The sequence below is a fragment of the Halichoerus grypus genome, chromosome 4 (assembly GCF_964656455.1).
Source record: "Halichoerus grypus chromosome 4, mHalGry1.hap1.1, whole genome shotgun sequence".
Lineage (NCBI taxonomy): Eukaryota > Metazoa > Chordata > Mammalia > Carnivora > Phocidae > Halichoerus > Halichoerus grypus.
In genome coordinates this window covers 123817025-123839850 of record NC_135715.1, presented here as the reverse complement: position 1 = coordinate 123839850, position 22826 = coordinate 123817025, and the positions used below count along the sequence as shown (strand labels likewise).

General features: G+C 40.2%; 1 protein-coding gene and 1 long non-coding RNA gene across 2 annotated transcripts in view; both read left to right on the top strand.

Annotated features, from left to right (window-relative positions):
* The window catches only part of LY75 (lymphocyte antigen 75), a 125150-nt gene that overhangs the window by 94666 nt on the left and 7658 nt on the right, over positions 1–22826 (top strand). Inside the window, exon 35 of the mRNA XM_036118524.2 lies at positions 16849–16959. Coding sequence (XP_035974417.2) covers positions 16849–16959 — 111 coding nt within the window. The remainder of the gene's footprint in view (positions 1–16848; positions 16960–22826) is intronic.
* On the top strand, positions 4325–11371 carry LOC118552201 (uncharacterized). Its single transcript, XR_004925410.2, has 3 exons — positions 4325–4497; positions 9778–10071; positions 11213–11371. It is a non-coding gene; the product is annotated as an uncharacterized LOC118552201 (long non-coding RNA).

The following is a 22826-nucleotide window of genomic DNA, read 5'->3' as shown; positions in this document are numbered from 1 at the left end:
CCCCACACACAACATGTTCCCCTCCCTGATCCTAGGGCAAGATGTCACCATTATCTGGGAGTCCCCCTCTGCACATGACTGCAATGGTTTGGCAACCCCCGATCCTTATGCCACTGCTGAGTTTATGCTAGGGAAAGAGATTCAGATTCCTTTATCTTAGGTTCATTTAATCCTAAAACCCTTTTGGAGAAACGAAGACTTGTTATTAGTTCAGTAATTTTGTCTTAAGAAGACAAATTTTAACTAGATCTCAAACACTTTTTTTTTTTAACTAGACCTCATGATCTATACAAAGTTACACCTAATTCCCTGCATATTCTAAATTAAAGCATTCTTACAATATCTACATTTCAACAGATTTAATATATGTGTATTTCTTTTTTCCAAGCTAAATTAATCACAGGCAGAATTGTAGAAAGTTTTTTTCCAACCAGTTCTACTTCTTATATTCTCTTTCATTCAATATGAAGACGCCATACCCCTCTACTCCCAAGCTAGAAACCCAGAATTCATCCTCACATCCTCTTTTTCTCATCTCCCTAATCCAACAATTCTGTCAATTTTACCTCAGGCTTCTCAGAGTGGCTGTCTCCATTATCAACTGTCTTAATTCAGGCCTTTATCATTTTTCCTGGATTATTTGCATCTCCTCATCAGCCCTTCCTCTTCATCCTGTTTTTCCCACTCCTGGGCCTACGGGAGCTGAAATACACAGAAGAGGACTCACTCTGTTTTTGGCCTAAAGTTATCTAGGCCTCCTCCCTATCTCAGGCCAAAAGGGATCTCAGCAATGCTCGGCCCAGGGACCTTCCCCAGGAACCTTCTGTGGGCTGACGATCAGCTCTGGGAAGCCCTAGGGTTTAGGTTTCCTGGCCAAATACTCTTTTCATGCAAGGTAAGATCAAGTAAACATTGTTCCAATTGCTAAACAACAGAGAAGCAAAGTCAGATAAAACTGGACTCTGAAAATTAGGAAAACATTAGTGATCTAAGCCAGTGGAAATGTAGCTAGCAGAGCCAGAATCCAGAGTGAGCTTTGAAGTAAAAGGGAAACTAGAAAATGGGGAAAGTGAAATGCTGAAAAGTATAGTGGAGAAGGAAAGGACAGGGATTGGGTCACAGCTAGAGGGAGGAGGGTGGAAGAAGGTTTTTTTCCAAAGAAGGAGGAAAGTGGTTCACAGGTTTAGAAGCTGAGAGGAAAGAAACCAAACAAATCAAAACACCCCAAAGAGTAGACAGAGAGAAGTTAATGATGGAGGGGAGAGAGATGGAGTCATGGAAGAAGATCTTGGGGAAGATGGAGGAGAGGGGTGGGTCTAAGCCCACAGAAAGAGGAACTGGGTTTGGATGGATTGGGGAAGCCTGCCTTCCTCTCTGAGGCCACACAAGGAAGACCTGCGTGGAAGAGAAGGGGAGAGCAGTAAGTACTGAAGATTTTTGTCTATACCTGATGCCCCCCTATCTCTATTGAGTAGAAAGGGAGGTCTTCTGCTGAGAAACGTGAGTAGCAAATTGGGTCTTGGCTTAAAGAGAGTAATAAAAAATTCGAAATACCTGATCAGAAGAATGGGGGAGGACAATGGCCAAGACAAATAAAAGGATCACAGAAAAGGCATATAGGGCCCGGATGAAATTAAAAACCATATATTTGTACTGACAACCATTAGGAAAATTGATTGGTTTCCTCTACCCGTCCTAAGTTACTTCAGGAAAGTTGAGGAACAGGAGTCTGTGAAGAAGAAAGAAGAGACCCCATCCTCAAAAATTAAACATGGAATTACCAGGGGTGCCTGACTAGGTCAGTCTGTAGAGCACGCAGCTCTTGATCTTGCGGTCATGAGTTCAAGCCCTACGGTGGGGCTTGAATTACCATATAATCCAGCAAATCCCACCTCTGGGTGTCTATTCAAAGGAAATGAGAACAACATCTTGAAGAGATATCTACACTCCCATGTTCACTGCAGCATTATTTACAATAGCCAAGACATAGAAGCAACCTAAGTATTTGTCAGTGGGTGCATGGATAAAAAAACTTTATATATATACATATCTCACACATACATACACAGTGGAATATTATTTAGCCAAGAGAAAGAAGGAACCTAGCATTTGTGACAACATGGATGAAACTTGAGAGCATTATGCTAAGTGAAATAAGTCAGCATCACAAGAAAAAAAATTATTTTTAAGAAAAAAATTTATAATTATAATGGCAATGGATGTTAACTAAACTCATGGCAATCATTTAATAATATATACAAACATCGAATCATTATGTTGTACACTTGAAATTAATATAATGTTATATGTCAACTTATAACTCAATACAAAAAAAAAAGTAAGTAAGACAGAGAAAGACAAATGCTGTATGGTATCACTTATATATGAAATCGAAAACAGCCGAACTCCTAGAAGAGTGTAGAGTTGTGGTTACTAGGGGCTTGGGGGTGGGGGAAGTGGGGAGATGTTGGACAAAGTTCCAGTTATAAGATGAAGAAGTTTGGGGGATCTAATGTGCAGTATAGTGATTATAGCTAATAATACTGTACTATATATTTAAGGTTCTTCCACGTCTTTTAATGACTTGATAGTTCATTTCTTTTTAATGCTGAATAATATTCCATTGTATGGATGTACCACAGTTTGTCCCTCACCTATTGGAGGACATCCTGGTTGCTTTCAGGTTTTAGCAACTGTGAATAAAGCTACTGTAAACATACATATGCAATTTTTTGTGTGTATGTAAGTTACCAACTTGTTCAGATAAATACTAGGAAGCACAATTGTTGACTTGTATGGTAGGAATATATTTAGTTTTGCAAGAAGCTGCCAAACTGTTGTGCCATTTTGCATTTCCACCAGCAATGAATGAGAGTTCCTTTTGCTCCTCATCGTCAACATTTGGTATGGTCAGTGTTTTGGATTTTAGCCATTCTAATAGGTGTATAGTGGTATCTCATTTTTGTTTTAGTTTGCAATTCTTTAGTGACATATGATGTTGAGGGTTTTCATAAGCTTTTTGCCATTTGTATATCTTCTTTGGTGAGGTATCTATTCAGATAATTTGTATATTTTTAAATTGAGTTCCTTGGCTTTTTATTGTTGAATTTAGACTCGATTTTAAAGCACTCTTTTGCTAATGATATGAGGCTATGTCAGGGTCTTACCTGGCCCTGTTTTGTGCATTGTGTTGTCTGGTGCCAGATGCCCTCCCCAGTCAATTTACAGTTGTCTAATTTATATATCTATTATAGCAAGCATCATTTCTGTTTTTTGTTTTTTCCTTAAACAACAGAACTTTATTGCTTCACATTTCTGGAGGCTAGAAGTTCAAGGTAGGAGCAGAATTCATCAAGGGCTGTGCAAGCATAGTTTAATGACACTTAATCCAGGAAACTGGTAACAAATAAAAGTTATCTGAGGGGGGCATTTGGGTGGCTCAGTCGGTTAAGCGTCTGACTTCAGCTCAGGTCATGATCTCCAGCTCAGGTCATGATTTCAGGGTCCTCCCATCCAGCCGCATGGGGCTGGGTGCTCAGTGGGGAGCCTGCTTCTCCCTCTCCTCCGCCCCTACCCCTGCTTGTGTTCTCTCTCTCAAATAAAATAAAATCTTAAAAAAAATAAAAATAAAAAAGTTGTCTAAGGGACATAGTCCACGGGGAGGAGGCTTTGAAAAGGTTTCTTATCATTAGACCCAAAGGAGGAATCTGGCAGACACTTTAACCAAGTGATCAAAACTAGCATCACCAATATGACACAGATCGACAGGTGGTCTCTCCTGGGCAGGACACATCACTTCTGTGGTACTCTCGCCAAACAAACAAAAAAACCTGAATCCTGTTCTTCCGATCTCCCTTAAGAGGAAACCTAAGACAAACCAAAACTGAAGGACATGCTACAAAGTGCCCAGTACTCTTCAAACGAGATGGGGGAAAGACAGACAATGACAGAGGAAATGTCCCGCATTAAAGGACACTAAGGAGTCATCTCGATGCCATATAAAATGATGGATTGGATTTTAGAACAGAAAACGATCATCAGGGGGACAACTGATGAGGTGTGGTAAGGGCTGTAGATTAGTGAATACTATTATACCAGTTTTAATTTCCTGGCTTTGACCATTTTACTGGGGAGTTACATACGATGTTAATATTTAGAGAAGCTGGCTGAAGGGTTATGGAAATTCTTCGGACTCCTTTTGTAACATTTTTGAGAGTCCGAAATTATGCCAGTTCAAATGCCAGAGAGACGTGCAAGAGGCGGCGCGCGGGCGGGCTCTTGCAGCCGGGTCAGCCCCGGGCTGGCCCCCTCCCCTCCCCCTCGCCTTTCTCTCGCCCCCTCCCCCCCCCCGCCCCGCCGGCCGCGTGGGCGGGTTGGTCCGCGCCCCGCACTTCCGAGGAGCACCGCCCTCGGCGTCCGCAGCCGCCGTCATGCCCCGGCCCGCGCTGCCCGCTCTCCCGCTGCTGTTGCTGGGCCTGGTCACCGCCGCCGTCGCGGGTGAGCTGCCCCCCTGCCCCGTTCCCTCCCCGGGAGCCCGACCCCGAGCGGTCGCCTTCACCCCCTGCCTAGCGGTGGCTGCAGCCACCCGAGGGTCTCGCCCTGCCCTGCGCGCCCAGCGCGTGCGCCCCCGGGGCCCTGCGTCCCGCCACCACCCGCCCCGCGCGCCCCCCCCCCCCCACCGCCGGGCAGCGGTTTCTGAGAGCTCGCCCCGGGGAAGGGCTCGCCGAGGACCCGAGCGTGCCCTCGCTCCCCCACCGTGCCCCCAGCTTCGGCACAGACCCCACTCGCGGGGAGGGTCCCCAGACGGGGAGCTCGTTGACGGCAGAGCGATGAGGCTTAGAGCCCCACACCAGGGTAGTTTCGGGGCCATTTGGGGCTGAGATGAGGAGTGGGGCAGTTGGCTGCGGAGATTTCCCGTCTGCGCAGCGGGGGCGGGGGTGTGGGGGGGGGAGCGGGCCCTCCGCTGGCCTCCCTGTTTGTCCCGCTGCTTGGTGTTCAAGTTGTTGAAACAGGAAAACAGTTCAGCCAAATAACCCCTGGATCGAAGCGGGACGTGAACAGGCGAAGCTTGGATTCCTCTTAAGTCGTGTGATTTAAAAAAAGTCTTTAAGTCTGCTCTGCTGTTATGCAAGTGTCACCTGAAAAATTATACATGATTAATCAAGTCATTTCCCAAATGACTCCTGAGGAAAATAGACAATTCTGTTGACTATGAGGGGTGGTTTTTTGTTTGTTTGTTTTTAACAAGTTTTTCGTACAAGCATGTCAAAAATATTGAATGGGGGAAAGACCTCCATCCAAAACCACTATTGATGAAGCAATTCTAGGAATTAACAAAGTAAACAAGAACTGAGTGAATCCTTGTGTGGGTTTGAATAAAATGCTTATGCACGTGTTTTGTTTTTTGGTTCTTGGGTTTTTTCCCCCCTTGAATTTCACTGTCATTTTCTAAGTTTCTCCTGGAAGCCTGCTGACAGGGATCTCTGTGTTGGAGGCAGCAGTAGAGTAGGCAGCTCAGAACCTGCTCCCCAGCTCAAAGCTCCCTTCCTGGAAGCTCTTGTGGGTCAGCATTTACCACTAGTTATGCCATCTGCTGCCTGTGGAGGAGCAGAAACAAGATGGGCTGATTTTCACACTTTGTTTATGAGCACGTTCGTTTTCTTTAAGACGAGGCTGGACGGTTTTGAGACCCCCCTGTCCACACCCTCATATGTTTGCCAGTAACATCTGACTGCCTGTTTAACCCACCTTCTGGGTTGCCATGCCTTCAGACTTCAGGTTAGTCAAAATATACTTCTCTTGTCACATTAAAAAAAAAAAAAATTCCGTTTCTAGATGGTGATATCTCTCTTTTTCAGAGAAGCTGTTTTGAACAGTAAAACAGCACAAGCTATCTTTGGAGAAATTCGTTCTTTTTTCCTAAGTCCGGTATTAAACAGGCTTTTCAAGAGCTTAAGAGGTGCATGTCGAATAAGTTAACGCGGGTAATTAACCAGCTTCTATCAGTCAGGAGGCTTTAAGGATTAATTTAGAAAGAGCATGAGCTTTGGAGTTGGGTACAAACCCTATGGCCTTGATCAAGTTACCTAACTCATTGCACTTGGAGATAATACCCCGTAGGACTATCACGAGCATTAAGCATACCTCTTGCAGGCATGCTAAGTCTTGGTGTCCTTCCCTCTGTTCTCTTCCTACAAAATGAAGGGTAATTATTGCGACTAGAAAACATCGTGAGTGCCATTTTATGTGGGTTGGGTATTTGTGGTTACTGAGCACATTCACATTCATGTTGATGATATAGGGCTGAAAAACTATGCTTTTCATCACAGTACTTCACAATATCTTACCCAGACAAGATCAGGAATCATATTACACTTAGAACTAAGTCAAGAAAGAGCTTTTCAAGGTTATCACAAAATTAGCTGAGTGGCAAGATCTTAACAGAAGAGCTCCCATGGTATTGCATGAAGTATAAGTTTAATGTTGAAGTGGCAATCATTGTTATTGTTCTCTGTTATTTTGGAGTTTATTAACGTAAGTGATCTTATGTTCTTAATCATTATCTTGAAAATCACGATGAACAAACCATTGTTTAAATTCCCAAATAAGGTTCCATGGCATCCCTTTAAAAAACTTCTTCTGTAATTGTGCCTTTTTACATTGTGGGTGATCAGTGTGTTTACTGGGTAGGTGATTTCCCATGGGTGGTATGAGATGAGTGAATATAAGCTTGTTCAGAGTAAGTCCTCATTCTGTGGTCATCATGTGGATCAGAATCTAGGTTACGAATTTTGAACTGCCATAGCCTACAAGCCCTAGATGAGCCCCTGCCTTCCTTGCTGACGTTATCTTTTTTACCACTCTTCTTGCTGTTCACTCTGTTTATCCACACTGAGCCCCTGGGGACTCAACCACCTGCAGGCTCTTCTGCCCAGACTGTCCTCCCCTTCCGCTGTCCTTGGCATGGCTGCCCCCACCCACATCATTCAAATCTCTCTTCGTATGTCACCTCAGGCCCTCCCTGAACACCCCACATTCTCTATCACATGCCCATATTTTATCTTCTTCGAAGCACTTAACACTATCTGAATGCATCTTGTTTATCATTTTCTTGCTTGTCTTTCCCCTTACCAGAAGGAAGATAGATAATAGCAGAGACTTTGCTATCTTAGGAATTTTTGTTTTGTTTTGAGTTGTGTCTTTGCACTTTATTCTAATTTATAATAAAAGGACCAAGAATTTTAGGTGAATGATTTTAAAAGTAAGGGGGATAATGGGATTTTAGTTTCTTTCAAATTATTTTACTTCTGTCATGAATTGATTTCAGAATTAGTTCAAAGCATTAAATCATTTAATCTATTGATGTGACTTTTTCTAATTCTTTTTTTTTTAAGATTTGATTTGTCAGAGAGCGTGCGCTCGCACAAGCAGGGGGAGGGGCGGGCAGAGGGAGAAGCAGGCTCCCTGCTGTGCAGGGAGCCCCATGCAGGACTGGGTTCTAGGACATGACCTGAGTGGAAGACAGACTCTTAACCCACTGAGCCACCCAGGCGTCCCTGACTTTTTCTAGTTCTTGTAAATGGCACTGTGATGTTTCGGGGGAAATTATCTCAGATAAATTTTTGTAAATTTTGAAACATTAATAAATATTTTTCTTCTAATGAAAAAGTGAAATTACAGTTAGGTAATATTTCAGGACGTCTTTCATTGTTGAGAAGCATTTAAAAATGTGCTTCTGTGTTGAAAACTAGTTTTGCAACAGGGTTATTGTCCACAATTTTTTATGATACATATCAAGTATTTCTTTATTTGTGGGTTATTTTGGATTTTGAGGGCAGATCTTGAGACTGAATCTCTAAGAAAACAGACCAGTGGTGCCCAGTGAGAAAGGTGCAGAGTAACACCGGCACCTGCATTCTATAAATAAACCTCATGACAGTTCTTCTGCAGAGGGACTGGAGGGGAGAAGATGGAGGTGGACATCCTGGAAGGTGGGTTGGGGAGGGTGATGTGGCGAGGGAATGGAGTGTCAGAGTGGCTGAATTTCCTTGTGATTGCAGCCCAGAGTATGGCCACAGGCTCTCTAGATTAGTCAGGGCCTTAGAACCCCACTCCTGCCTCCGTTCGTAGTAAACAATAAACAGCTCCTCTTCTTTCTCTGTCTCTGCCACAGTTGCTGTTGCGGAAGCTAAGTCACTGTGACTCATATCTTAATGGGTGAGGGGCAAAGGTTTTGTTATTGACCAGGGGAAAACTGCCGTCTTTGCCTTCGCTTTGTTAACATTCAGAACAAGTTATTTCCCAAGGATCACTTCCTCTTATGCTGTGCCTAGTTGCTTAAGAAGAGAAATTATAAGGGAACAGAGAGTTCTGCTAGAACTGACTTGTAGTGCCAAATATTCTTGTAGATATGCCATTTTATTCTTTAGCACATGGTAATTTAGGCAGAGGATCTATATAGAAACTTTTGGAATCTGGGGCGCCTGGGTGGCTCAGTCATTAGGCTTCTGCCTTCGGCTCAGGTCATGGTCCCAGGGTCTTGGGATCGAGCCCCGCATCGGGCTCCCCGCTCAGCGGAAAGCCTGCTTCTCCCTCTCCCCCTCCCCGTCCCCCTGCTTGTGTTCCCTCTCTCGCTCTGTCTCTCCCTGCCAAATAAATAAATAAAATCTTTTTAAAAAAAATTTTAAAAAGAAACTTTTGGAATCTTAAGTACAAGTCTTAAAAATTTTCATCAGGCTCCTTAATTTCTGTATATATTGAGTCAATAGAATTATAAAGTCATCAAACCCATAAAGAGTCACTTAGGTACATTATTAATAACCTATCTTTCAGGACAGCTGTGAAGAAGTAAGAGTAATAGAAAAGCACTTCGCAGAGAGCATTGTGTGTGTGTGTGTGGTGTGAAGTATATTTGTTGAAATATATTTTTATAGAAGGTATTACAGAACCTCTAATTGAAAACTCATGGCAGTATTTTGGGGAGGCAGGTTTTTAATGGGAATGGGGTTATAGCAGAGATAACTTTTAGCATCGAAGAAGGCTGAGCTTAGCTTTCTGCTCATGAAGTGCATGAGCTTCAATAGGCTTCCTCACACAAAAGGAGTCAGCCTCTTCTTGAACACGTTTCTTCTCAAAGTACAAATAGATGTCTTAAGTAGGGCTTAGGGCTTGTTTCTGGGCCACACACTGACCGGTAGCAGACAAGAAGGGTTCGGTGGTGAATTAACCGGGGTTACTGCTAATGCTGAAATGAACCTAAGGAGAAGACAGTTGAAAATTTTGAGGAAGTGAAGTTAGCAGTTTGTTTTGTATTTTTCTGCCTATAGCTTCTTAATTTTTTTTGTGTCTCCCCATGTATTGCTTATTTAATTATTCAGCAGTGGTCTTTGAGTTGCTGCAGTCATCATCATCATCCTCATCCTCATTCCCATCTCAGGCGCCCACGTTTGCTAGTCCCTGTCTGACCCAGATTTCCACAGGGCTTTTTTCCTTCAGCTCATTCAGACTTTTTATATGTCACCTTGATAATGAGATCGTTCTTAGACACCTTTCTAAAACTGTAGCTCTAACCCCTACGCTACTCCCAGGATCTTGCTTCTCTGTTTTAACTTTCCTCCTCAGTACTTACCACCATCTTTGGTTGCTCGTCTCCAAGATGGCCCCAATGATTCTTTCCTGCTGGTAGTCAGAATTTTGTGTAGCTCACCCCAGCACTGAATAGGGGTGACCTATGTAATCAATAGGATATTGCAGAAATAACAGAGTGTGTCTCTTAAGGCTGGATTAGAATCATTTGCTCCGAGAGAAGCCACCTGCCATGTCATAGAGACCCTCAAGCAACCCTGTGAAGAAGTCCACATGGTGAGAAACTGGGCCTCCTACCTTTGGCCAGCACCACCCCACGAAGGAGCCTTCTTGAAAGCTTATCCTCCAACCCCAGTTCAGTGTTCAGATGGATGCGGCCCTGGCGAATAGCTTGACTGCAGCTTCATGGGAAACCCCAAGCCAGAATCACCCAGCTAGGTAGCTGCTTCCAAATTCCTGACCCAGAGAAACTGTGAGATAATAAAGGTTTGATTTTTTTTCCTTTTTGTTCACTGTGGTATCTAGCACCTAGAACACCTTTCTCACAACAACCCCCATGAGAATAAGTACCGTTATTATCCCTGTTTTACAAATAAGGAAACTAGAGCACAGTGACGTTAAGTAACATATCCAGGATGATGTGGTCAGAGCCAGACTTCTCCACAGCTTAATGTTCTTACCAGAACCCTGCCCTGTTCTAGTGCTCTGCATGATATCTTGTGTTATGTACAAGACGCTATGATAGTTACTATTGAGGGTACACTGAGGTTTCAGAAATGGTCTCTGTTGTCATGCACTTAACAGTCCAATTGGGAAAACGGTAAATATCAGATAACTGTCATACAGGGCAGGATTTGATCAGTGCCATATGAAAGTGTGTTGGTCATCAAAGGGTAACACAGCTCCTTTTCCAAGAATAATGGCTACCTGTGGTTCTTATGCATAGGTCTCCATGGTTTGTGCCATCTACTCAGTTCCCTAGCCACAGCTAATCAAAACAGCGATAACTACCTAAACCAAAGATCTAGGCTAGACAGCAGCTCAAGGGAGTTCCTGGTATAAAAACCCTGTGAGGCCTGTTTACTGAGATAGAATCTTCAGATTTCTTATTATCCCATGTATCCTTACAAACAATCTCTATCATTTGGAGTAACCTGAGCAAGTCTTTAGTCCTTGTAACCAGAAGGGCGTCTCATCCATGGTGTAATGCAAAGTCCTGTGGAAGTTCAGAGGAGAGAACTGACCTGGGAGCTGCCTCTGAAATAAGAGTATATTTTAACCAATAGGTAGTTTAGAGAGCAGAGTTCTAAAGCTTTCACAGAGCATAAGAACTACAAGTGTACAAAGAAATAATTTATAAATTTACATCATTTGGTATTGATTATATTTTTGTGTATTCAATAGACTTATTTTATTCCCTATAAACCATATTGCAAAAAATATTTTTTATATTCTTATTATCAGTAGAAAATATTATGTGTAGCTTTGACTAGAAATAATATGGCAGCATCTGTCAACTTGTGATTCAAGAACTTCCAGTGATATGGAAAGGTGTTTCAGGTGTCATCAAACATGGTAATGGAGTCTGTTTCCATTTAAGTTTGTTTTTTTTTTTTAATTCTATAAGGATAAAGAAAAGGCAACAAAAGGAATCAGAAGAAAATAGGAGAAGAAAAAAAAGAGAAGAAAATCAAAATTTGCATTTGACAGCATCTGCCCTTGTGACTTTGTATTTGAGTTTCATTCTGGAAATGACTGTTTGTTTTGTCTATCATGTCTTAACACATAAAACAGTATCTGATGGGAGGAAAGAGAGGAGGGAAGAGACCTGCCTACTTCACTCATTCAATATTTGACTCTTTACTAGGTGCTTGTCATTTTGCTTTCTGTGGTACTCCCTCTGTTTTGGAATTTCTTTTTCTTTTTCCTTTTGTACATGGCAAACTCCTTTATCCTGTAAGTTGTAGCTCAAATTATTTCCTTCTTTTTGAAATGTTTCTTAACTTTACAAGTTATTTACTCTTTCTTTTATTGTCTTATACAGTATTTTACCTATCATACCTTTGTAATATCTGTTACGTGTATGTGTCGAACTCTCCCATCAGACTGAGCACTTTACGTGAAGGAGTCATTCCTCGTTATATCTCTCTCTCCTTACCCCTTAGCGCTGACCATTAATATCTGACATACAGAAGATGCTCAGCGAATGTTTGTTAGATGGGTGGTGGGTAGATGGATGAACAGTTATTAATAACTTGTTCAAAGGTGTGAAAAGGGAACTCTGCTTCTGGCTATCAATGAGTGGGGAGAACAACTAGAAATTCTAGATGAAATTCCATACAAATCGTAATTGCAGGCCGCAGAGAGCTGCTATGGCCGTTTGTTGAGGTGAGCCCAGTGTTGTGTGTATTAACTTTTCCCCCTAGGAGAGTTGCCAAAATCTTAAGCAGCTAAAGGAAGAACAGGGTTTTGGGCAGTCTCATGGTGTTAAGGAGACAAAAATTTGAGTTTTAACTTGCCAAAGAAGAGAGGCTGTACTTAGTATCCAGACTTTCTTTGGGATCCGTGGATATTGAGCCTCCCAAAGGCTATAACACCTCCCCAGGTCAACTCAAACCCTGACTGTATTAAGGTAATTGTCAATACCTAAGCTTCCTACCAGAGTCCCTTCTAGAGGAGAATAGCATCATCTAGAGCCTCTGCATTTTTTCCTACACAGTCTCTGGTAATTGATTAAAAAACAAAACAAAAAAAACAAAAACAAAACCCATACCAGGCATAACAAGTAATAGGCCAAAGGAGAAAAGAAACAAAAATAGACCAAAAGGCAACCCAGAAATTAGAGTTATCAGAAATGGACTTTAAAATAACTAATTTAAAGTTCAAGAATATAGATAATAAAATTGAGAATTTTGGGCGCCTGGATAGCTCAGTCGTTAAGCGTCTGCCTTCAGCTCAGGTATAAGATATTTGCAGAAAATCAAAAACTGAGGGAGTTTGTAATAGACCTGTACTTAAAGAAACACCAGAGGGTGGAGGATCAAGATCGCAGAGTAGGAGGATCCTGAGCTCAACTCCTTCCATGGACACAGCAAGGCTGTAACAACATATAGATCAACGGTCTCTGAGACCAACCTGAAGACTAGCACAGCAGCTCTTCCACAACCAAAGATGCAAAAAAAAAAAGCCACACTGGGAAGGGTAGGGAGGGCAGAGATGTGGTCATCACCACTAAACTGGCCTTACGAGAAACTTTCAAGGGACTTCTTTAAGCAGAAAAGGCCATAAATAGAAGTAAGATTATGAAAGAAAAAATTTCACTGGTAAAAGGAAACATATATAGTGAAAGTAGTGGATCAACTACTTATAAAGTTGGTATGAAGGTTAAAAGAAGTAGTAAAGTCAGTTGTATCTACAGTTAAGGGACACACAAAATAAAAAGTTGTAAATTACGGTGTCAGGCATAAAATGTGGTAGGGGGAGTAAAAATGCAGTGCTTTTAGAATGTGTTCAAACTTAAGCAACCATCAATTTAAAATAGACTGCTATATACATAGAATGTGTATATATGAACCTCATGGTAACCACAGACCAAAAACCTATATATAATAGGTACACAAAAATAAAGAGAAAGGAATCCAAACATAACATTAAAGTCATATCACAAGGGAAGGAGCAAGAGAAGAAGAAAGGAACAGAGAACTATAAAAGCAATCAGAAAGCAATTAAAGAAATGGCAGTAAGTACATAGCTATCAGTAATTGCTTTAAATGTAAATGGTCTAAATGCCCCAATCAAAAGACATAGGGTGACTGAATAGATTAAAAAAAATAAATAAGACCAGGACGCCTGCCTGGCTGGCTCAGTTGGTAGAGCATGCAACTCTTGTTCCTGGGGCTGTGAGTTCAAGTCCCACATTGGGCATAGAGCTTGCTTAAAAAAAAAAACAAAAAAAAAAACAAGACCCAACTATATGCTGCCTACAAGACTCGCTTCAGACCTAAAGACACATGTAGACTGAAAGTGAAGGAATGGAAAAAGACATTACATGCAAATGGAAATGGAAAGAAAGCTGGGTAGCAATACTTACATCGGACAAAACAGACTTTAAAAGAATATAACAACAGAAAAAGAAGGGCATGACATAATGATAAAGAGATCAACCCAGCAAGAGAATATAGCAGTTACAAATATCTGCACACCCAACACAGGAGCACCCAAATATATAAAGCAAATAGTAACAGACCCGAAGGGAGAGATTGACAGCAATACAATAATAGGAGGGGACTTTAACCCCCACTTACATCAATGGACAGATCATCCAGACAGAAAATAAGGAAACCACGGCCTTAACACATCAGACCAAATGGACTTAATAGACGTATAAGGAACCAAGCAGCAGAATATACATTCTTTTCAAGTGCACATGGAACTTTCTCCAGAATAGATCACATGTTAGGTCACAAAACAAGTCTCAATAAATTTAAAAAGATTGAGATCCTATCAAGCATCTTTTCCAACAAACATCTGGTATGAAACTAGATATCAAGTACAAAAAAAAAAAAAAGGGAAAAAACCCCGCAAACATATGGAGGCTAAACAACATGCTACCATAAACAACCAATGGGTCAAGGAAGACATCAAAGAGGAAATTTAAAAATACCTTGAGAATAACAGGTGTTGGCAGGGATGTAGAGAAAAAGGAACCCTCACACACTGTTGGTGGAAATGCAAACTGGTGCAGCCGCTGTGAAAAACCGTATGGAGGTTCCTCAAAAGATTAAAAATAGAGCTACCATATGATCCAGGAATTCCACTACTGGGTATTTACCCCCCAGAACAAAAGACAATTCAAAAAGGTATATGTATCTCTATGTTTATTGGAGCATTATTTACAATAGCCAAGATATGGCAGCAACCCAAGTGTCCATCCACAGATGAATAAAGATATATACATCACCACACAATGGAATATTACTCAGTCATAAAAAAAATGAAATCTTGCCATTTGTGACAACATGGATAGACCTGGAGGGTATTATGCTAAGTGAAGTAAGTCAGACGGAGAAAGACAAATACCGTATGATTGCACTTATATGTTAAATCTAAAAGAGTTCCTCTGAGTAAGGACCAGATTTTCAAAGAGGGCAGCAGAGGTATATAGTTAAAGTATGATGGCTGAGTACTGTTTCTCAGGAAGAGGGTCTACGGGCCTAGCTGCTCCACTTACAGACTTTCAGCAACACACCCTGTTTTCAGACCCTCCCTGAACCCTGCCCCTCCAGACGTGTCTGGCCTCTCCAATTCCTAAACATTTCTGGACTTCCTTGCTTTTTAACTCCTGGGATCATACTGTACATATAATTTTACACTCAGGTTTTTTTTTTAACTTAATGTTTCATTAAGCAAATGTTCCTAAAATATCCCTACCAACTACCTGTAAGACACTACACGGAGAAAGTTCTAGATTCCTACCAGAGTTCAAGCCAAGGTAGTCAACATGTGTAATGCAAGTACTTACAGAACAGCAGGAAGGAAAAAACCTGTATACAAAATAAATTGTATCTTGAGACACCTACTCTCACGCTAGTGCATCTTGAATGATTTAGTTTTCTTTTTTTTTAAAGATTTTATTTTTAAGTAATCTCTACATTGAACATGGAGCTCAAACATACAATCCTGCGATCAGGAGTCGCATGTTCTACGGACTGAGCCAGTCAGGCAGGAGCTCCCATCTTGGATGATTTAACTACTAAATGTAGCAGTATGAGGCCGGGAAAAATTCAGGTCTCACCATGGGGACAATTTTAAGTAGCCTCTAGTATTACTTAGGTTATTGACCCACCTGCTGTAACAATGACCTGAATTAACGACGACTAACAAGATAGTAGTTTATTTTTTTCTCTCCTAACAGTCTGAGTGTTACATGGCTCCATGTAGGATCCTTCTGTCTTGTTGTTTTGTTATTCCTAGGCTGTTCCCATTGTTTACATGATTAAAGGTGGCTAACTACATTTCGGCCAGTGGGAAAGGGAAGGTATGATCCAGGGAGCATACTCCTTCCTTTTAAAGGCAATTTGCACCTGTCACTTCAGCTCACAGCTCATTATCCAGAAGTTGCTGGAAGACTGGAAAACAACTTAGCTTGGTGGACATGTTCTGTGCTGTATGAGAAGCTGAGGTCAAAAGACCTTCACAAAAAATAAATAAAAATAAAATAAAATTATACTGAGTAAATACACAGGGAGAAAAAAGTGCTGGGTTCAAGTAGGGGACAACTAATGTTCCCTGCCATATTCTGAGTTTAGTAAACTCAAGGTTGTTGAATTTAGATTAACATTGCTGATGGTTAAGTTCTGATCTTTGTGGTAGGGCGTTCTTTTACTTGTTTATATTAAAATTACAATACATACAGAACTTAAAAATAAAGCTAGGTAAAAATCATAGTGACTTTCCCTACATAGACCTAAGAGAATAGGGAAGATTAAGCTCTTTTTATTCACTGGAATTCAGTAAAATCCTCCCCCTTTCTCCATTCTGGCCTGTGAAATCAAGCTCTTCAAGGCTTACTTTTGAAAGTAAGTTCATGCTAACTAATGAAATTCCAGAGCCAAGACTTAAAAATGTAAACATTTATAATGAACAACAACAAAAATCACAATAGAGAAGGAGGTGCCATTCCACTCTGCACCTACAGAGGAGGAGATACGGTTCTGTTTCATAGAATTAGTTCAAAGAATGTGCTTTGATGAGGTGTTAAATTAAGAACATTCATAAGAACATCAACCTTGTTTTCCTGTGCGATAGGAAAACTTGTCTGAATATTCATAATCTCGCAACTTGTCTCTGCTCTTGGAAGTATAATTTTTAAAAAAAGCTCTTGCAAAACTCTTGAGACTTGAAATTGTTACTAAATACTGCAAAGATAACCTTCAAAAAGAGTTTGTAATTCTGATTGGTTTTCCTTCTGGATAGTTTGTTGCCTTGGTAATAATTCTGTAATTTACAAGTCTGAGTTCCTAAACACCCTAAAGACTTGTAACTTTGCTCTGTCAAATCAGAAGAGAATCATTGGCACATTTCTCTTTTCCCACATGTAGAATGGAGAAAAATAAATTCCTATCACACTAGTTGATTTCTTATTTTAACAAAGAGCTTTGTGTCTAAATTCTCTTTTTCTTTGAAAATTTAATATCTAGTATCTTTAGGAATTCATGGAATTCTTCCCAAGTTATTTCACAGTGTTTCTCTTTTCCCACACAGACTGTCCTTCATCTGCCTGGGTTCAGTTTCAAGACAGTTGTTACATTTTTCTTAAAGAAGCCATCAAAGTAGAAAGCATAGAGGACGTCAGAAATCAGTGTACTGACCATGGTAAGCTTATTCTTTTTTTTTCCACAGTCGTAAATGGTTTTAACTAATTTCTTCAAAAAATGGTTTTGTCGTATCTTTCACCTGGGTCCTTGTAATAAATGAACAATTTTTATTGTAGAATATACAAGCCACACAATGGAATTGGGTATATATTTAACCTTTGAGTTGGAAGACAGCTGTTAGACAATCCTGTCCAAAGCTACATGACAGAAACTTAGCAACGGCACTGTCTTTTTAATGTGCATACTCGGTGCCGGGCCCTGTGCTCGGGTACATCAGATGTTTACCTGGGTTTAATTATCCTAACAGACCTATCAGGTGCTTTATCATTAGCCTCTTTTCATCAAGGGGAGAAATGAAGTTCAGTTATTTGTTCAAAGTCATGCGGTAATAATTGGCAGAGCCAGAATTCAAACCAGGTTCGGACCTGATTTTAGGGCCATGGTTCTTAATCACTCTGTTTTCTGCCCTTGAGAGTGCTGTTTTGTGTATGCAGTGTGGGCAGAAGTCAGATGGGACCATGAAGTGAAACTGGTAAAGAAGTGTCTGTTGGAGAAAAAGGGGAAAAAGGCTATTTGCTAGCAGATACACTCTGTGTTCTCTGGAAAGTATATTTACAACTTCACATTGTGAAATATTTCAAATAAATATGTCATTTTTAAAAAAATTTATGAGAGAGAGAGAGAACATGCGCACACAAGCAGGGAGAGCGGGAGAAGCGGACTCCCCGCTGAGCAGGGAGCCTGACGCGGGCTGATCCTGGGACCCGGGACCATGACCTGAGCCGAAGGCAGACGCTTAACCGACTGAGCCACCAAGGCACTCCTAAAAATGTCATTTTTAAAAAGGTGTGTCTGGGTGCTCTTTATACATTTGGCTGTTTGGCCCAAAGTGCATCCTTGTTGTTAAGCCTCTAATTGTTGTGATTCTCGTAAGTTCAAACTGAAACTAGGATGTGGAATAGCATCTCTTTCAACTGAAATATCTATGATGGTGATATGACAGTCCTTGATTTTTTAGAAGTGCTTTTTATTACTGCATGAGATCTAAAATCTCTTGATCATTTCATTAAATTTTATCTTAGGCTTATTAACTCCAGAATTTAGAAATGCCCTTTACCTAAAAAAAAAAAAAAAATTTCTGACAACCAACCAATATGACATTTTGGAAGAATATCAAATCATACTTATTATAGAAGGAATGAACGTAAGCATAGAAGTTTTTAATCCCATTAAGTGCCACATAGTACTCATATTGTTTCCCTTTGAGAAACTCATACCTGCCAAATGGTGTTGAATATTGCTTCTCTGAAAACAAACCAAAATTTCCAACATATCAGTATGGCTTCATTTTAAAGGAATTGAATAATAGGAATTTTTTAAAAAATATTTTATTTTTAAGTAATCTCTACCCCTAACATGGGGCTTGAACTCACAAGAGATCAAGAGCCATGTGATCTACCAACTTAGCCAGCCAGGTGCTGCGAATAATAGAAATTTTTTAAATGGGGTTTCCCCGTAACAATTTTCTATCTCTTTTTTGAAAAAAATCACTTATTTTACATACACTTACGCATAGATTTCAGTAACAGAAATTATATTGGAGGCTGAAAAAACAAAAAGAGACACGTTCCTGTACTCGTATTAGCTTGTATGAACCACAAGGTCAGAGTTTACTGTCCGGCTTTAATACGTATCTTTAGCAGGTAAGCAACTGCTTAGAAAATAGAGGCATAATTAATACTTGTTGGCTGACTTCTACAATTCAAGTGTAGTGTTTTGTTTTGTTTTTTTGTATTTGCCATTTTTCTTTAGTCAACAAAGCAAAACAAAATTGGAAACACCCAACAACTTTGTGACTTGATCTTGACTGCTTGTTTCGGAGTCCATTAACTCTACTTGTTTAAGCAGGGTAGCCATTTAGGAATTTTAAATTGTTATGTACAAATTTGCTTATAAAATTATCTTCTGTCTAAAAAGATATATGTCTCTTTTCCCCAGTTAAAATTTATAAATTCAGTTCGTATTACTGATTAGATTTTTTAAGCTTTCTCATACATTTCTGTTAACCTTACCATTTATTTGATAATCCTCTATATTTGTTTCCACTCTGGAAATACCCAGTTCACTAATGAATTAGAAAATTAGCTAAAATTAATCATAATGCTGGTATTTATTTTTGGCTAGAGTAGTGTTTTCATTTAGAGTAGTATGGTGGACATGGATTCAGGGTTTGCTATGTATGAAGAAGAAAAAGCATAGGAATACTAGAATATTTACATTTGGATTTATAAAATCTTCCCAGCTGTACAAAATCCTATCTTAAACCTATCACTAGGGATTTAGAAAACAAGTGACTTGTTACCTTTTGGGCTGCAGAGAGCTATATTTAGAAATATTCCCAGGGCTTTGTGCTAATTTTCTTGATATTACCCTCTCATTATTCATAATGAGGAAAATAATTGCGAGAAACTAAAATTTTTCTTATTTTGCAACATTTATCTTTAATTTATATGTTATCATTATAATAGAAGAAATAAATGTTTTCAGCCTTTCCTTTTTGTGATTTGTGAGCTATGTCACTAGCTATTAAAAGAATTGAAGGGGTGCCTGGGTGGCTCAGTGGTTAAGCGTCTGCCTTCGGCTCAGGTCATGGTCCCAGGGTCCTGGGATCGAGCCCCGCATCGAGCCCCGCATCAGGCTCCCTGCTCGGCGGGAAACCTGCTTCTCCCTCTCCCACTCCTCCTGCTTGTGTTCCCTCTCTCGCTGTGTCTCTCTGTGTCAAATAAATAAATAAAATCTTAAAAAAAAAGAAATTAAAGACCCAGATTACATCTCAGCAGGTACTGTCACTGGTAATGCATCGTAAAAAAAATTTTCTTGAGCACATGCATTCTTCAGGGACTTACGCAGTCATTTTGTTAAAGAAAATGAAAGTGTGTCTTATTTGCCTGACACAGTAATTTAAGTTTATACAGTATTTAATTAGATTACAGGGTTAAGAATCATTAAAGTTGGGCGCCTGGGTGGCTCAGTTGGTTAAGCGACTGCCTTCGGCTCAGGTCATGATCCTGGAGTCCCAGGATCGAGTCCCACATCGGGCTCCCTGCTCGGCAGGGAGTCCGCTCCTCCCTCTCATGTTCTCTGTCTCTCATTCTCTCTCTCGCAAATAAATACAATCTTAAAAAAAAAAAAAAAAAGAATCATTAAAGTTCCATTGGCTGCCATAAGGTCAAAGAAAAGGATGAAAACCTCATCTCTGAACACTTAAGCCTAAACTATAACCTAGTTAAATACTTCCCTTGAGAATTTTTCTAGAGTGGCATTTTGGTTACGTTTCACACGTGAATACAAGTATCAGGGTAAAACAGATGAAAAGTCTGTGTGACATTTAACAGATGAGCAGCTGGAAAGGATAAGAAAACCATCACAGGGTTTTTAAAAATGGAGATAGGACTCAGGGAACCCTGTGAATCCTAACTTTGGATTAAAGTATTATTAAGCATTTTAAAGGCCAGTCTTATTATTTTTTTTCTTTTAAAGATTTTTGGTAATTGCACAATTTATGCACGATCACTATAAAAAATGAGAAAAACGTGTGCAGATCTTCTAAAAATAAAACAAAATCAGGGGCCCCTGGGTGGCTCAGTTGGTTGGGCATCCGACTCTTGATTTTGGCCCAGGCCATGATCTTGGGGCTGTGGGATCAAGCCTTGAGTCAGGCTCGCTAAGCGGGGAGTCTGCTGGAGATTCTCTCTCCCCCGCTCCCTCTGCCCCTTCCCCCCGCACTCTCTCCCTCTAAAATAAATGAATAAATCTTAAAATAAAATAAATCAAAATCACCCTAAATGCACCACCCTAAGGAAATGTAATGACTGTTAACATTTTGGTAAGTATCCTAGGCTTTTCCCCCCAGGCAAATTTATAAAAAATACTTTTTTTTTTTTTTAATGTATAAGAAAAGGGATCGTAGTTGGCAAACTGCTCTGTAATCTGCATTTTCCCTTAAAAATGTCTGTGGCAGTAAAAATACAATGCATATTTCCTAATAAATGTACATTAATCTGGTATACAGAAATTCCATAACTGATTTAATTAATCCTCTAATATTGGCTATTATTTTCAATCTTTCATTGTCATTATTTTCAATCTTTCATTGTCATGTGATAACCATTAATAATTGTGTTTATTTGCACACAGAGCCTATGATTGTTTTAGCATAATTGTTAAGGATTGCTGGTTCAAATAATGTGTTTTTAGTTTTTGACACATCTTGCCAAATTGTTTCCAAAAAGGCTGTACTAATTTTTATTCCACCTAACCACTTATGAGTTCCTATTTTGTTATACCCAAGGCCAGCACTGTTTAATCTGTAAGCCTGGAAGTCTGCTTATTTTAATTTTCATTTCTTTATCAGTGAGATTGCATTTTTCACACATTTCTTGTGTTCTATTTGCTTCTATGAGGGTGAATTATCTTTTTTACAGTTTGAAACTAATATTTTTTTTTTCTATTAAGGTGTTTGATTCTTTATTTATAATGGAGCTTTAGTCTACGAGTTTGTGATTTTCTTCTTTAATAATACAATATGGTTTGGGGGAGATTTTTTGGCCCTATAGTAATTTTCCTGTAGTTAAATTTCTTCTTTTGTACAAGCCCCTTTTAAAAGATGTAGAAGTGGTCACCTAATACAAGTTTTTTTTACCATATCAGTATGTAACAGGAGCTCTGTCTTTTCCATTTGTTAACTTATGAAAATCATTATCAACTTGAGCGTGATGTCATAAATAGAGCAGCCTATGATTTAAGCCTCCTATAATTCTCAAAGAGTGGTCCCTGGATCAGCAGCAGCGGCGTCACCTGGAACCTGTTAGAAATGTAAATTCTCAGGCCCCATCTCACTCTGGCTGAATCTGAAACTCTGGATGTGGCCTAGCACTGTTTTAACAAGCCGTCCAGGTGATTCTGATGCTTGCTCAAGGCGGAGAACCCCTAAACTAAGACAATATTCTGACATTTTCGGGAGCCTTTGTTAAGTCAGGATGGTTTTGGAAGCATGTAATTTAAGAGTAGGCAAGACTTCTTCCTCGTTTCTCCGTGTAGTTATATTAGTTGTAGTACAGAAAGTGGGATGTTTAATTTGCGAGAGAGATCTTTGTCTAGGTTACGAAGCAGGGTTAAAGGGCTCTCGGAAGGGTGGTCACTCCTGACAGTTATGGGGTGCTTAGACTGTAAGGACGACAGCTAATGTATGTGACACAAATAGATGGCTGCTGGTCTTGGCTCTGGAATCGTGCGAAAGAGCCCCAGGAAGGATCAACCATCTAGTGAGAGCGAGGACCTCCTCGCTCAGTTTCCCAAAGCCGAGACTTTTCTAAGGACCACAAAGACAGTTAGGGGAAGGCGCAGGGCTTTGGGCAACAGGCCCAGGCAGGCAGTTAAGGAGGCCGGTCAGACACTGTTGCTTGAGCTTCACAAGGTCTTGGAGCTGTTCTGGCAGGTTGCCCTCACAGTTTTTAGCTCTTCTGGGTGTGGTCAGAGCTTGGCCTCCTTACGGTAGTGCAGTGACGACAGGAGAAACCATGAGTGCTAGAGGAAGAAGTCATGGGAAAGAGTGAAGTTGAGAGATGAAGAAAATGTGTTGATTGCTCAAGTCTCGCATGAGGTTTTGTTCCCTTGTCTGTAAATTACCGACTCTGTGAATGAAATAGAGTATAAAATGGTTCTGCCCAATTTATCCCATTTTACTTTTCTCATATTTTCAGAAATGTGCATATTCTCAAGCTGAATCTTAAAAAGGTGTAAAAGTGTAATGTTATTATAAGTATTATAATAATGCATAATTTTTATATACTTCATGTGATTTTC